The sequence below is a fragment of the Saccopteryx bilineata genome, chromosome 6, assembly GCF_036850765.1.
Source record: "Saccopteryx bilineata isolate mSacBil1 chromosome 6, mSacBil1_pri_phased_curated, whole genome shotgun sequence".
Classification (NCBI taxonomy): Eukaryota; Metazoa; Chordata; class Mammalia; order Chiroptera; family Emballonuridae; genus Saccopteryx; species Saccopteryx bilineata.
Window position 1 is genome coordinate 100769505 of NC_089495.1, and position 16648 is coordinate 100786152.

Genomic DNA, 16648 nt, shown 5'->3' on the forward strand with positions numbered 1-16648 from the left:
AGATAACATTAGTGTTCACTGTCAGAAAGATAGACACTGTAAACCAACTCACAAATCATAAACGTGCGGCGTCAACTCAGGGCAGGAACTGATGTTTTGTTTCTGTTTTAACAGCCTTTGTGTTTGATATTTTGCCTTTTCTAACAGAAAGTTATAAGAATTTCTAATAAGAAATTCATAAATTCTTGTATAACACTACTCACAAAAATTAGGGGATATTTTATAGCTTCATATTCATTTTGAAATACCCCCTAATTTTGTGAGCAGTATAGTTCATACAGATACATATTTTCTTTATATTTCTGATACACATATAGTCATTTCTAGAAATGCAACTTTTGCCTCTGAGTCAATTGCATATATACTTCCTGTGTCTGAGTACAGCTCTTAATATATAAAAAACATACATTACAAATTCTAATTACTAGGGTTGGTTCTCTAAATACATCTGATACGTTCTATATGAAATAAATTGTCTAAAGGGATGGTCTGATCAGATAATAAAAAAAATTATCATTGTTCCCTGGCCGGTTGGCTCAGTGGTAGAGCGTCGGCCTGGCGTGCAGAAGTCCCGGATTTGATTCCTGGCCAGGGCACACAGGAGAAGTGGCCATCTGCTTCTCCACCCCTCCCCCTCTCCTTCCTCTCTGTCTCTCTCTTCCCCTCCCGCAGCCGAGGCTCCATTGGAGCAAAGATGGCCTGGGCGTGGGGGATGGCTCCTTGGCCTCTGCCCCAGGTGCTAGAGTGGCTCTGGTCGCTGCAGAGCGATGCCCCGGAGGGGCAGAGCATCGCCCCCTGGTGGGCAGAGCGTCGCCCCCTGGTGGGCATGCCGGGTGGATCCCGGTCCGGCGCATGCGGGAGTCTGACTGTCTCTCCCCGTTTCTGGCTTCAGAAAAAGACAAAAAAACAAAACAAACAAACAAACAAAAAACAAATGATCATTGTTGATCTAGTAAAACCACAAAACCACTACACTATGTATTAGGCAAATTCTTCTTATTTACAAAAAAATAAACCAAGACTACTTTGACCTTTTTTTAATTTTCACTCAGCCTTAGTAGATTTTAACACTGTGTAATAAAGCCAGCTCCTCTGGAATACAGAAGTCTCAGAAAATGTTTTCAAGAGCGTAATAGTAGGACGGGACCAAGTGTTTCAGAATTACTTTGTAGGACAAGAGGGACTCAAATTAAGTAACATTTGATATAACACAGGATTTAACTCATTGTGCTCTCCAAGAACATGTTTGCCTTAGGGAAGAAAAAGCTAGTAGGTACCTATGGTAAAGTAAAGGGAACAATGAAATTTATTCATGTGAAATGATGATTTTTGAAACTCTTTCAAGAACACTCAGGATGTGTATGTATAACGAGCTCTGTACCTACTGGTTGCATATTTAACTTGCCACCATGAAACTTGGAATTTATAAAGGCAGTTTCTTCAATATGTCAATAAAAAGTGCCGAGGAAACCAGATTTTCACAACAATTTGTACACTAGGTCTAGAATCCCTTCGCCCACTTTTTTCTACCTGTTTTTTTTTTAATTTAATTTTATTTATTTATTTACAGGGACAGAGAGAGGGTAAGAGAGAGGGACAGATAGGGATAGACAGACAGGAACGGAGAGAGATGAGAAGCATCAATCATCAGTTTTTCATTGCGACACCTTAGTTGTTCACATGCTTTCTCATATGTGCGTTGACCGCGAGCCTTCAGCAGACTGAGGAACCCCTTGCTGGAGCCAGTGACCTTGGGTCCAAGCTGGTGAGCTTTGCTCAAGCCAGATGAGCCCGCGCTCAAGCTGGTGACCTCGGGGTCTCAAGCCTGGGTCCTTCCGCATCCCAGTCTGACACTCTATCCACTGTACCACCGCCTGGCCAGGCCCTGTTTTTTTTTTTTTAATGCATGTTCCCCTTATACAAAGTAACAAGGTCTTTAAGGAACAAATAAAATTATAATAGAGTGGAACTTCGATTTATATACACCCACAGATAAGAGCTGGGTAGTATCATTTTATAAATACAAATAATATAAAAATTTGAGAAAAGAATACTCAAATTTTAGTGAGGATAAAAGTGATATATTCATTTTAGCCTTGCAGTTACATATAATTTTACTGTATATTCTATTATTTGAAGTTAGCCATCAAATGGAAAATTCCTGATAGCTAGCAGAATGTTCACTTTAAGCACTTAGCAACAAAACCGAAATCCAGATGGGCTGTTCCCGTGGATTGCATATAAGCCAAAATATGACAACAGTTAATCTCAGGAGAAACTCAGGATCTACTGACAATGAACAGACTCTGAATCACGTGGCACTTAAAATGTGGCAAGTCCAAATTTAGATGTTTCATAAGTGTAAAACATATACTAGATCTCAAAGACTTACAAAAGAGGGTGAATGTAAATTATTTTGTTACAATTCTCGTATTGAATATATGTCAAAATGATAATATTTAAGATACACTGGGTTACATAAAATATTAATTTCACGCGTAGCTTTTTACTTTTTAATGTGCTTCTTGAGGGATATAATATTACATGTGGGCTCACAGTGTACATTTCTGTTGGACACGCAGCTCTGATTAAGCTATGGGGCCAGCAGCACTGGTTATCTCTTCAGCTGCTGTTCCAGATGTTCCTTCTATGACAGGTAGCAACAGGTAGAACAGAGAGGTTACAGAGAAAGTTGAGAGAAAAGCACAAAAATAAAAAGTGAGGGCTAATGAGGGTAAAATTAAGACAATGAAAAAAATACACGCTTTAGAAAGGTAAAAAACAAAAAGTTGTTTTTTGCTTTTGTAACTTGCACCAACAGTATATTTTAATGAGCATACAATTAATATGGATAAGGTCTTCCCTTGAGTGACCGAAAGTTATTTTCCATGAAACTGACAAAGAAGGTATACTTATGTATGTTAAAATAAGTAAATCTATTTATTTGAATATGCTACCATTATTCATATTTCTTGACCCTGAGAAATGAAACTGTGTTTCTGAGTTACTCTGTATTGTCACACTGAGCTCTTTTCTTCTAGGACTTGGAGGAGTAGCTAGAAAGGTGGGCTGGTAATGGTCTGCATAACTGATAAGGTCCAGTGTCCCTGGCCTTCCTGTGACATTGGAAGGTTTCCAGGCTCCTCTTAGGATTTCAAGTGATGTTTTACCCACTGTGTGTGGAGGCTCAGTCGCCTGTGAGGGGCGTATGTGAGGAGGGGCTGTGAGACCAAGGCAGGCACCAGCTCAGCTAAGAGAGGTCAGGCCCTGGCACACCCAGAGAGGGCTGAGGTATGGGTAGGACACCTGTGTGCACCACAGCCGACACTGAGCAACCCTGCTTCTCCTTGGCATCCGCAGTCTGGCGCGTGAGTGTTTTGCTTCCATCCCCGGACAATAACAAGAGCAGTGAATGGCAATGAGTTCCATTCCAAATCTCTGAAGGCGTTTGACTACTGTATGTCCTTCATGACTGCAGATGCATACTAACGTATTTTTTTCATACTAACGTATTTTAAAACAATATTAAACATATGCTATTTCATTTACTTTGACATTTTGAACACATTTACCTCAGAAAACTAATTTATAAAGTGTACACATTTCTGCAATACTAAAAGTGATCTTTTGGATACAGAAAAATTTATCATTAGGGCAGATCAAAAAAGAGAAATGAAAACTTTAAGGCTAATAGATTTATACCTATGTAACATTTGAATATTTTTCCAAAATTAAAATTAAAGTGGCAGTAAGGCATGCAGAAGAACAGCAAGATGGATAAACCAACTGTAACTGAAAAAAAAAGAGCTTTTTATTTCAGGAAGCAAAAACCATACATTTATTCAGAATGCTTATTAAGAATTCACTTATTTTTTTTACCTGACATACAAGCTAAGAACAAAGGAAAGGTGGAAATGGATTACCTGGGAATGGGGATATATCGAAGTTTCTTTGATTGAAGATCAGTGACTTCTATATAGCCAGATGTTAGTGGAGGTGTAACATCTGCAAAAAGTAATGACAGGAGCAGGGTACTATATTACTACACGATACCAAAATAGGACCGAAAACAAACAAAAAGCACAAATCCTGCTAACAGTGGAATGAAGTTCTCAATAGCCTAGAGCAGAACTCTGAGACCCACTTGACAAGGTCCTAGGCCAAGTCCAGCCTCGAGGCCAGACTCTCAGAGTTATGTTTTTGTCACAGAAATACAAAAACTGTCAAATAGATGTCTATTAAACCGTGATTCTTTACTGTCAAAAAATAATCTAAGTTCTTTTCATTGTCTTGATAGAGTCCCAAGATGGGTCAATGTTTTAGCACTTTAATCGAAATGTTTCCTCATCTGAATTTTGGTTTCCTTCTTAGGGAGTCACAACAGTGATAGTGTAATGCGGTGCAATCAGCACTTGCTTTGTAGTCAGACTGATCTGGGGTGAGACCCTGACATTTCCTTACAGAGTTTAATGCTGGTTAGGTGAGTTATTGTTCTGAGACCTGCTTTTGTCATTGGCAAAATGGGGATAAAGAGCAGTGTCTGAACATCATAAACATTATTTCTAGGATTATATCAGTGGTAGTCAACCTGGTCCCTACCGCCCACTAGCAGGCGTTCCAGCTTTCATGGTGGGCGGCAGCGGAGCAACCAAAGTATAAATAAAAGATAGATTTAACTATAGTAAGTTGTTTTCTGCCAAACTTAGCAAAAATATGACATAAAGTACTTGGTAAGTAATTATTATTATATGCTTTACCTTGCTGTAACTCTGCTTTATAAATTTTATAAAGTAAAGTTACTTCCCTAATTTATAAATCACCGTTACTGTGGAACCGGTGGGCGGTTAGAAAATTTTACTACCAACAGAGATACAAAAGTGGGCAGTAGGTATAAAAAGGTTGACTACTCCTGGATTAGATGAATTTAGTAAATGCAAAGCACCAAATTAGAAGTTGCTCAACACATAGTAGCAGTTATTATTAGAACCCTAGAAGACAGGAAAAGTGAGGACTCTGGCTAATGAAGAGTATGAAAACTGGGGAAGGGGAGGGTTCCACAACAATTCTATGGTGTTTCCCTGCAAATCCCAGGGTTCACTGATTGCCTTTCCACAGCCCTGAGTGCCACCAGCACCCCATCATCACCAGCTGCGCCTCACTGTGCTGTGTGTCACAACTCTGCTTTGTCTTCACAGAGAGTGTTTTTCCTACTGAGAACAATGAAGACCAAGGGTTCTTGTGTGGGAGACGAGGAAGCCGAGGTGTAGGCAGCAGGAAGCCGAGGTATAGGCAGCAGGAAGCCAGCCGAGGTGTAGGCAGTAGGAAGTACTAACGGAACAATGTCTCCTGCTCGAGGCGATGGAGACGGAGAGTCATGGAGGTGGCTTCTACACCCCGCCTCCTGGCTCTGGAGATCTGTGTTCTGTCTACCACTCCCACAGCTCCTGTTGGAGCAGGCCCTAGGGTGACAGCAGTTTTAAAAATAGCCCCATTTTACAAAATCTGGGACACTTGCTGTCTCTTAAAAGAAAAACAACCAAAAACTTCTCCTACATAAAACACATCTATTAAAGATTTTTGTCTGCTTTCTATCTACCTACCTAGCTACCTACCTCTATATCTTCTTAAAACTTATGCTTAGAACAACATCAAAATGTCCACACTGAGCCTGACCTGTGGTGGCGCAGTGGATAAAGCGTCAACCTGGAAATGCTGAGGTCGCCAGTTCGGAACCCTGGGCTTGCCTGGTCAAGGCACATATGGGAGTTGATGCTTCCTGCTCCTCCCCCCTTCTCTCTCTCTGTCTCTCTCTCCTCTCTCTCCCTCTCTGTCTCTCTCTCTCCCTCTCTCTCTTCTCGCTAAAAATGAATAAATAAAATAAAAAATATTTTTTAAAAAAATGTCCACACTGAATTTATCAAACATAATTTACAAAGAATAAGAAACTTGGCATTTTCCTTTACATTTGCACCATTTGTACAAACGAAAATGCCTGTTCTCAGTCAGGCACTGCCTGCCCTGGAAATGCTGCCTGGGAGATAAGGTCAATCTTGGATAAAGTTTTGCATCATATATCACTTCTGACAGTTCCTGTTGGTAAGACCTAGCTGAAGTAGATTGAATTATTTATAGACCCAGGCTCTTTGCCAGAAAAGACCAGTTATTGAGGCAGTTGGGATTGCTAGAGCTGCCTAGTTTCTTGGCTTGCCACTTACGGGAACTATTTTCATCACTAGTAGTATTAAGTTGAGCTACTGCTATTAGCACTGTTGGGCTGCCCGTGAAAGCAAAGTAAGACAATTTACTTTATCTTTTTTCTATATTTTTCTTTTCTTTGTGCAAGTTAATTTCATGGCATAAAGGGGACAAGGACATTCAATTATGGCTGTATCTAGTTTAAGAATGAAAGGATTTGATTCTTAGTGCTAAAAAATATTTCACGCTCAGAAAAGGCAATTTTGTGGCTATAAAGTATTTCTAAACATAGCAAGGGTGGTGGTGGTAATTGTAAGTACTTGAAAAATAATCAGAGTTGATGTTTACTGATTTAAAAATAAATCAGCTCAGAACAAATGATTAAATTAAGAAAGTAAGAAATCGTGGCCAGATTTCCCTCCAAACTTAGCCCAAAAGCCTTGTCTACCCATCTAAATGTTCCAACACTGCAGAGAGGAGGGAGGCTTAGTAAATTTCCATTATATTTACAATCCAGGTGGATTTCAAAGATAGGTATCAACTATATTTAGGGATTTGTTCACTAACGATTAAAGTAGCTGCATTATTCACCACATTGTTCCCATAGACAGTGGGGACAGCTTATGTGCACAGTGCCAAGGTTAGGAGAACATAGAAAAGCTGTCTATCACTTCTAGCAATGTTATTTGATGAACATCTGTTATCTACTAGTTAGAAATCTTGTTCCCAAAGATTAAAAGACTGATTGTGCTCTGCAATCATGCTGATTGATACAAAATCTTTCAATTTACTCAGAGTTCAAAATACAGTGTACTTCTTTCAATCAAGAGTAATTATTTTGTATTTAAAGAGCTGAGGCCTGTGACTTAAAAAAAGCTAAGACTTCTAGCTAACCAGAAGAAAAACAGTGGGAAGAAAGCAGTAGCTCTCCCCTTGCCTGCATGAAACAGAAGTGGACATCGTTAAGCCACCTGGAGAGTAAACTACACTGTCTGTTGATTTCTCTAATAAAAAGCTGATATGCATTAGTTCCTGACTAGTCAGATGGCTGGATTCTATTTACTTTAATAAAAACTGAATCTGCATTAGAGATCTCCATGAGCACAGATTTAGTCACACAGGCCACAGGAAAAGCAGACGGCCCTGCGCTCTTCTTCCTCCCTCACTCCTGCTCCCAGAGACACGTTCGACTTAGACGTTCTTTTTCTGGTACTTCTTCATCCTTATGGTACTGTCTCAATATTTCCGTTTTAGGGATATTTATTAACTTTCCATCAGGTAAGATGAGAGTTTAACACTTTTTCATACACCCCCCACCATCCGTGCCCAACAGCTTGTTTTCCCATTCCCAATGTGGTATTTTTGACTAGATTAACTCCAGTGCTTATATTTTAGGATTATATAAATGCTATTCACAGCTGAGCTATGTTTTATTTTTGGTATTATGGCTTTATCTTTCCTGTACAACTTTTTTCTTTTCATGGAGTTAATAATCATCATGTTTTGTTCTTGGTTTAGTTTTTCACTTACTTCCTCAAAGTGTTCCTGAATTGTTCAAGTATATTGAACAATTAAATAAGTTCATGTATATTGGATTCTTATCACTTTTAGTTTCTTGGAGGTCTCTCTCTTGAAATTTCATCTTTTCTAATCTGAACTGATTGGTCCCTAGGGCTGTGCCCATCAACCATCCTAAGATTTCCCTTTGCCGTTTTCCTAGGGATGTTTTGTTTTCACAGCACAATAAAGTTTTTCCTACATGCTAGATACAACCCTAAACTCTTGTATATACATTTGGAGTATTTAAGGAACACTACTTAAACAAATGAAGAGAAATAAAACCCCTACTAAGCAAGAAAAATTGCAGAAGAAATAGGCAATTCTCAGAAGGGTAAATAAACCACAACAAATAAAAAGATGTTGATGTTCACTAGGAAACATGGAAAGGTAAAGTAAAACCACAACCAAAAACTTTAAGAGAGTAGATGTGGAGGCAGAGCCCAGGACTTCATTTCTGCTGCTGGATTAACCACTTTGGGAAGCAATTTGGTAATGTCATTCCTATAGACTCTCAACTAATACACAAGAATACAGGGCAAGAAATATTCATAGCTCACTCTTTTTAATAGCAAAAGAAATGGAAAGAACCTAAATGCATATCAATAAAAAACAGATGAATAAATTGTAGTATTACAGCAGTGAAAATTAATGAAGTAGAGAGAGTTATCAGTATGGATGATGACAAAGATTCTCCTTCTGACCAAACTCTGGTCAGACTCTTCCCAACTAGACCCCAAAGGTTTGTCTCTGCATTGTCCAATTTTAGCAAGAACAATGTTATAAAAGGTTAACCCAAATCTCCCACCCTTGATATCTGGTTGGGTTCCTGATCATCTACTACCCTCAGGCAAAATTTGATGGCCCTGGCCACCTGCCAGCAGCAAGAATCCTGTTAGGTTGACTTAGACAGAATTTTCCCCTACCCCTGATGTCCTCTTAGTAATTTTTCATCCACTGATTCCTACCAAATTAAAAAGGATGTATACTACCTGATTTTAAGATTTAACTATAAAGTATAAAGATAGAAAGTAATTAAGCCCTGGCCAGTTGGTTCAGCAGTAGAGTGTCTGACCGGCGTATAGAAGTCCAGTGTTCGATTCCTGGCCAGGGCATACAGGAGAAGCGCCCATCTGCTTCTCCACCCTTCCCTCTTTCCTTCTTCTCTATCTCTCTCTTCCCCTCCCACAGCCAGGGCTTCATTGGAGCAAAGTTGGCCTGGGCGCTGAGGATGGCTCCATGGCCTCCGCCTCAGGTGCTAGAATGGCTCTGGCTGCAACGGAGCAAGGCCCCAGATGGGCAGAGCATTGCCCCATGGTGGGCATGCCCGGTGGATCCTGGTTGGGCACATGTGGAAGTCTATCTGACTGCCTCCCTACTTCTAACTTCAGAAAAATACAAAAAAATAAAAATAAAGTAATTAAGAAAATATGGTATTAGTAAAGGGATGGACACATAGATCAATGAAACAGAATAGTAATTCCCCAAAAAGATCCACACAAATGTGGTCAGTTGATTTTCAGCATAGGTCCAAATAATTCAATGGAGGAAGGATAGTCCTTTTAGCAAATGGTGCTAAAACAACAGTATATGCTCCTGTGAAATAATTAGCCTAACCCAACATCTTGCACCATATAAAAAATTAACTCAGAAAAGAGGCTTACATGTAAAATTTAGAATATAAAATCTCTGAAAGAAAACAGGAGATTTTCCCTTTATCAAAGTGGGAGAAAATGTTTGTAAAGAATGTATCTGATACTGAACTGGTATCTAGAATATATAACAAACACTGAAAACTCATGAAAAAGAAAGCAAATAACCCAATTCAAAAACTGGGCAAAAGATGTGAAGAGACATTTTGCACTAAAGAAGATACACATGAGAAGATGCTCAACATCGTTAGGAGTAGGGAAAATGCACATTGAAAATCATAATGAGATGTCACACAAAAAAAATGACAACACCAAGTACTAGAGAAGAGGCAGAGCAACTGGGACTCTCATTCATTGCTGACAGATATGCAAAATGGTATTGTCACTTTGGAAAAGTGGGGAGTCACTTTGCTTCACTTGGGTAAACAGCCCTCTATTATAACCCTGTACTTTTCATCAGTTTCATCAGATGACGTAAAAATGCCTAGATGTTTACCCAAGTGAAGCAAAGTGACTCCCAGATTTCTTTTTGATGATGGATCAGATGTGGAGGATGAGGGAGCAGAAGCCGCTGACTCCCAGATTTCTAGGTGGTTAAAGGTGCTCTAAATTCTAGTACAGAATTTCCTGGAATGTCTAGAATGCTCTATTATAACCCTGTACTTTTCATCAGTTTCATCAGATGACGTAAAAATGCCTAGATGTTTACCCAAGTGAAGCAAAAACTTACTTTCTCTTAAAGATCTGGGCATAAATGTCCATAGCAGCCTTATTTATTATTATCGCCCTAAATCAGAAACTATCTAGATATCTATCAACTTGTGAATGGATAAACAAACTTCTGTACATCTACAAAATAGGCCACAAAAATTTTATTACCACTTGGCAATAAAAAGGAACTACTGGGACACACAACATAAATGATTCTCAAATACATTATGTTAAGTGGAAGAAGCCAGACTCACGAGACCCCACACTGTGTGATTCCATTAAATGACATTTTGGAAAAGGCAAATCAGTAAGTACAGAAATCAGATCAGCGGGGGTTCGGCTGCTAGGAGGACGGCCTGATGGCAAAGTGTCCTGGGGTAGCTTTCAGGGGAAACAGCTGTTCTCTATTGGTTGTGGTGACAGTTACGCAACTATATGTAATGGTGAACCTCACAGCACTATAGCACTAAAAAGGGTGAGTTTAACTGTATGTAAACTGGACCTTAATAAGAAAAAATATATATTTTAAAAATATCACTCTGATAGATGGCAAACTGGAGCAGGAAGAAAGTGTGGGAGAGGGAACTTCGTCAGAAGACTATTGCAATCTTCCAACGCAAGATGTTGGTGATGATTTGCACACTGGCAACAGAACTGTAGATGAGAGGGTGGAAGCAAGATATATTTTAAAGACTGTATCATAAGCACATGTAATTGATGATGGATCAGATGTGGAGGATGAGGGAGCAGAAGCAGCTGACTCCCAGATTTCTAGGTGGTTAAAGGTGCTCTAAATTCTAGTACAGAATTTCCTGGAATTTCTGGAATGCTCTATTATAACCCTGTATTTTTCACCCGGGGTTCCTCTTCCTGGAACAATTCTTTCATTTGATAAATTTGGACTTTATTTCTTTCATCTCCTCTATCCGGAACAATAGTGTGACTAATTGATCATTGGTTTGGAGTATGTTATTTCTTTACTGGCTTATTAAAAGACATTATTCTAGCCCTGGCCAGTTGGCTCAGTGGTAGAGCATTGGCCTGGCATGTGGATGTCCTGGGTTTGATTCCTGGTCAAGACACACAGGAGAAGTGACCATCTGCTTTTTAACCCCTTCCCTTCTCCCTTTTCTCTCTCCATCTCTATTTTACCTCCCACAGCCATGGTTCAGTTAGAGAAAGGTGGACCCAGGCACTGAGGATGGCTTCATGGCCTTGTCTCAGGTGCTAAAATAGCTTGTTTGCTGAGCAACAGAGCGACAGCCCCAGATGTGCAGGACATTGCCTGCTACGGGGTTTGCCAGGTGGACAAACATGCGGGAGTCTGTCTCTCTGCCGCCACGCTTCTCACTTAAGAAAAGACAAGACATTATTTGTATGCTATCACCTTATGAAATTCCTACAGTGAAACTATGTTACATAAGTTGCTGGCAAAGACAAACTCAGTCTCTGAGCATAATTTGCAGCCCCAAACCAAACATGTAGCGATAAATACAAGTTGACTTTTGAGAGCACTAATATGTGAATCAGTCTGCATAAGTCCCTGGCCTGTCATCACAAGAGTTTAAGCCAGTAATTTTCCACCTTCTTCATCTCATGACATGTATAAACTAATTACTAAAATTATTCAACACACCAAAAGGTATGTTTTTTGCCACTCTGACAAAAAAAATAGGTATAATTTTGATTCATCAGATGACTATTGTTGTGATGGCCGTTTTTTTTTAACTTGACAATCTAAGGGAAAAGAGGTCAGTGTCCTGACTAAATAGTCAGGTATTGGATATTTTAAAAATTCTTGTGGCACACAGATTGAAAATGACTGATTTAAGACAAAAGTCAGGCCCCATGTTCTATGTCTAATAGTCTAGTGATTTTTGAAAGTCTTCTTGACAACATGTTCTAAGTAGTTATTGTATAGATTGCAATGCAAGAGAATATGAGTTCTAACAGCAATGACTACACTGCATAGTGTGAGAAGTTGAGTGAAAACTTTCTGAGTACACACAGGTCTTTAAAACTGTTAGATCCCTGTTATAATTATTTATATTTAAATATACAATGATAATAAGTTAAATATCCCTACCAAAAGCAAACTACTTTCAACTACCTTGTTCAATTAGGAATTGGTAAATTTCTTACCTTTGGGGTAGATATCTTTTAGAGGGACCTCCCCTGGGGGCAAAATCCTGATTATCTGATTAGTATCTATAAGAGTCACACAATTGCTCTGTTTTGGAGTTCCACTTTTCTTCCTTCCTCCATAGAATGCTGTATCAGGGACTCTTGATTTATGCAAAGATGATGGCCTTTTCCAAGAATAAACTTCATTGGGTGACTGAAAAAATAAAAGGAGATTAAAGCGCTGAAGTGCTGTGAACCACAATCACCACAACTTTTATAATGTAGCCCTTTAAGCAGATACCAGTGGTAAACTTACATTTCACAAGTGTAAGAACATAAAACTATTCCTTAAACTTTTTGATTTTGGTACAGATAGCTACTTCATCAATAATCATAATTTTCAGACAAGTGTGAATATGCAACATTTTTTATCTTGAAATTATTTGTAACTAAAGGATGAAATATAACAATATAATAGTTTAAAAATAAAACAAGCACCTAATGTATCCACTATCTGGCATAAAGAATAGAATATTAGCAGTATTTTTAAAAATTAAATTATAGTTGACATACAACAGTGTATTAGTTTCAGGTATACAACACAGTGACTTAATAGCTATATACATTTACATAGTGATCACCATGATAAGTCAACTTATCCTAAGGTCCTGTTGACCAAGCGGGCTATGTGGGTGCCCTCCTCACTTTAGTTCGGCTCCCACATACCATATCAGGCTGCTCCCTCATGGGGACACACCGTCTTCATCCTGCCTGGACCTGTCCAGTCACCAGTGGTTAGCCTCTCCCCTACCACAGGTGTCCTTCTCACTGTTCAGGTTCTGACCTCTGACACCTTACACTGGGACACTGTATATTAAATTATTGGTTTCCTTGCTCTTTAAAAGAATTTTTTTCCATTGACTTGAGAGAAAGAGATAGGAAGGGGAGGAGAGACAGACAGAAGGGAAAGAGAGAGGGAGGAAGTAGGAGAAAGAGAGAAAGAGAGAGAGAGAAAAGCATCAACTCATTCCACTCAGTTGTTCCATTTAGTTGTGTACTAACTGATTGCTGCTCATATGTGCCCTGACCAGGGATCAAATGCCCTATCTCTAGTACATGGTTGATACTTCTTCCACTGAGCCACCTGGACAGGGCTGGTTTTCTTACTTTTGAGTTTTGAGTAATCTTTATATAATTCTGATACAAGTCCTTTGTGAGAAATGTGATTTGCCAGTATTTTCTCCCAGCCTATAGATTGTCTATTTTTTCTCTTAACAGTGTCTTTTACAGAATTTAAGTGTTTAGTTTTGATGAAATTTAATTTATCAAAAAATTTTTAATGGCTCACATCTAAAATGCTTGGTACAATGTGTAAGAGAAGTGGTGAGAGTGGGTATCCTTGTCTTATTCTTTTTTTTTTAAAGATTTTATTTATTCATTTTTTAGAGAGGGGAGAGAGAGAATGAGAGAGAGAGAGAGAGAGAGAGAGAGAGAGAGAGAAAGGGGGGAGGAGCAGGAAGCATCCACTCCCACATGTGCCTTGACCAGGCAAGCCCGGGGCTTCGAACTGGCAACCTCAGTGTTTCCAGGTTGAGGCTTCATCCACTGCACCACCACAGGTCAGGCCCCTGTCTTATTCTTGATATTAAAATAAATGCTTTTAATGCTTCAGTATTGAGGATAATATTTGCTGTCAGTTTCCGCAGGTATTTGGCATTAAGTTAAGAAAGTTTTAATAAGTTTATAATAAGTTAGATGCCTCTGATAATGCTATAAAAAGTTAATAAAAGGTGACATGTCCCTTTGTTGATAGTTTTATGAAGAATCAAAATAAATTCACATAAAAGCAGAAAGGCACTGTGGTATAGTAGATACAGTTGAGAGTCAATTATACTTGAGTTCAAATTCCAGCTAATTTACTCATAATTTCTATAGCCTAAGAGATATATCCTATCTGTTTCTGTTTCTACATCTATAAGACCTTGTAAAGGTGCCTGACTATTGCATTAAGGCCTAAAAAATGTGATTGCTATGATGAAATGCTAAAAGGCTGCCTAATTGACTCTAATCCTTTATTAAATAAAAATTCATTGACCATCTCCTCTGTAGTGGGTATCATACTAAATATGAAGGATAGAGATTTTAATTTAACAAGGTCACAAGTCCTTCAGGCTATGAAGAATTTCTACAGGGTCAATACAAACAGTGCCTTATATTCAGCTTTTACTTTCTTTTTATAGTAACTTTATATTTTTGTACTGACTTCTTCCATCAGAAGGTGATTTTTTAAATAGGTCTACCTTCAGGAAAATAGCATCAGTATTTTCTCTTCTGAGAGCAACAAGCATTGGAGAAAGGATATCAAACATCTATTTCATTCCATCAAGGCTGCTGCAGATACTGTATTTCAACAACATGTTTCGTTTTCAGTTATATAATACCACAGCAAATGCTTCTTACTTGACAATCAGGAAAACATACAGCAAAGTCCTAAGCCACATATTATCCATGGGGTTTTGGATTTCTAAAGTCTTTTCCCCTGAAGTGCTCATCATTCCTAATTACATTAAAATTTTTAGGTATGTGAGATTGGTATACTATCAAACAGAGCTGATAGTTTATCTTTACATGATTTTATCATCCCACCTAAAAGCTACATAGGAAATTAAATGTTTAGTCAAACCACACGAAGCTAGATTTTAGGTTATTAGATGGCAACTTGGACTGAAATGACCTTTATATGTTTCATTTATCCACCTTACCATCAGGTGAAGATGGTGCCTGGTTTCACCTAAACTCAATTATAAACAGCCTCTTCCTTACAGATAAAATAATCAGCAGAAGGGTCCACAAAGAGCAAATTCAGTTGAGACCATCAGCATTATAGTATAATCTGGATGCGGCAATGATATGATAAATCAGAGCAAAACTCAATGGAAAGGTTTTTCCATTGTTATTCAAGAATCAATGTTATTCAGGTGTTGAAAATTTTAATCTACAGTAATGAGATCCTGACATATTTCACTTTAAAAAGAAGATGTGATTTTTTTGTTAGTCTCAAATTGCTCCTCTTGACAGATTACATGAGCACATATTCAGACAACATAATATAAAATAACTCTTGGTAGGTTAAACATTTACACGTGAACGCCCATGTATGGATAATACTGGTTTTCCCTTACTAAATCTTATAATTGCATCACACTTTAAATGGTAATTTAAAAAAATCAATGTAACCATTTAGGTAAAACTTATTTTTTTAATGATTGTTTTGGAAAACAAAATGTTGAGCTGAAATATTTATCAGAAAATCATTGCATTTTTAATTACCTCCTTAAATAGGCTTTATATTATAGGTCAAATTAAAAGGAAGAAATATTTATTCAATCATTTAAAGAACTGATGCCTACCATGAGATCTGGGAAACCAACGACGACTGTAGCATAACTGTTCTCATCTGAGAGAATTCGGTTAGGAGAGGCGATCTTCTGTCCCACAGCTGAACTCAGATTTTCAGATGATAGCTGATCACTTGAAATTTTATGAGGAACACTGAGATCTGTTTCTGAAGTGTCAGAGAAACATTAGATACCATATGTCCTTAAAATAATCTTTGAATTAATTTTTACAAGACTTCATTCTCACCAACTCAAACAGAAAAGTACAAGTTAAAGAGAAAACACTTTAAGTAACATTCATGGCCTGTTGTCTGGGGAAAATTGAGTGTTTTACAGTCAAGGCATCTACTCAAAATAATTTCAAGTATTTATGGAATTCAAAATTTTATTAGTAATAAATATTATCATTAATATAATTCTGCAGAAAAGATATGAAACTGACCCAACCCACATTGGCAATGGTGTGTTGTGGATTTTTTTTCTTTTTGTTATTTTTCAGAAGTGAGAAGCAGGGAGGCAGAGGGACAGACTCCCGCATGCACTCAACCGGGATCCACCCGGCATGCCCACCAGGGGGCGATGCTTTGCCCAACTGAGGCCTTGCTCTGTTGCAACTGGAGTCATTCTAGAGCCTGAGGTGGAGGCCATGGAGCCATCCTCAGCGCCTAGGCCAACTTTGTTCCAATGGAGCCTTGACTGAGGGAGGAGAAGAGAGGGATAGAGAGGAAGGAGAGGGGTAAGGGTGAAGAGGTAGATGGGCACTTCTCCTGCGTGTCCTGACCAGGAATTGAACCTGGGACATCCACACGCCAGGCTGATACTCTACCACTGAGCAAACCAGCCAGGGCTGGATTTTTTTCATAAGTACTATTCACTTCCCCAAGACTGTGATGAATTAAGTAGAAATCCTGATGATCTATGTAAAAAGGAAGAAATGCTATCCAAAAACAGACTTGGAACCTAAATGTATATAAAAATTCTGATTTGTCAGTTAAAAAAAATTCAAAAACA

At 38.5% G+C, this 16648-nt stretch overlaps 1 protein-coding gene across 2 annotated transcripts in view; it reads right to left on the reverse strand.

Annotated features, from left to right (window-relative positions):
* Positions 1-16648, reverse strand: part of VWA8 (von Willebrand factor A domain containing 8) — a 381245-nt gene that overhangs the window by 104997 nt on the left and 259600 nt on the right. For both annotated transcript variants that reach the window (XM_066237778.1, XM_066237777.1), the window contains exons 34-36: positions 15650-15804; positions 12258-12453; positions 3924-4005 (exon numbers count right to left, since the gene is read on the reverse strand). In XM_066237778.1, the coding sequence (XP_066093875.1) occupies positions 3924-4005; positions 12258-12453; positions 15650-15804 (433 nt within the window). The remainder of the gene's footprint in view (positions 1-3923; positions 4006-12257; positions 12454-15649; positions 15805-16648) is intronic.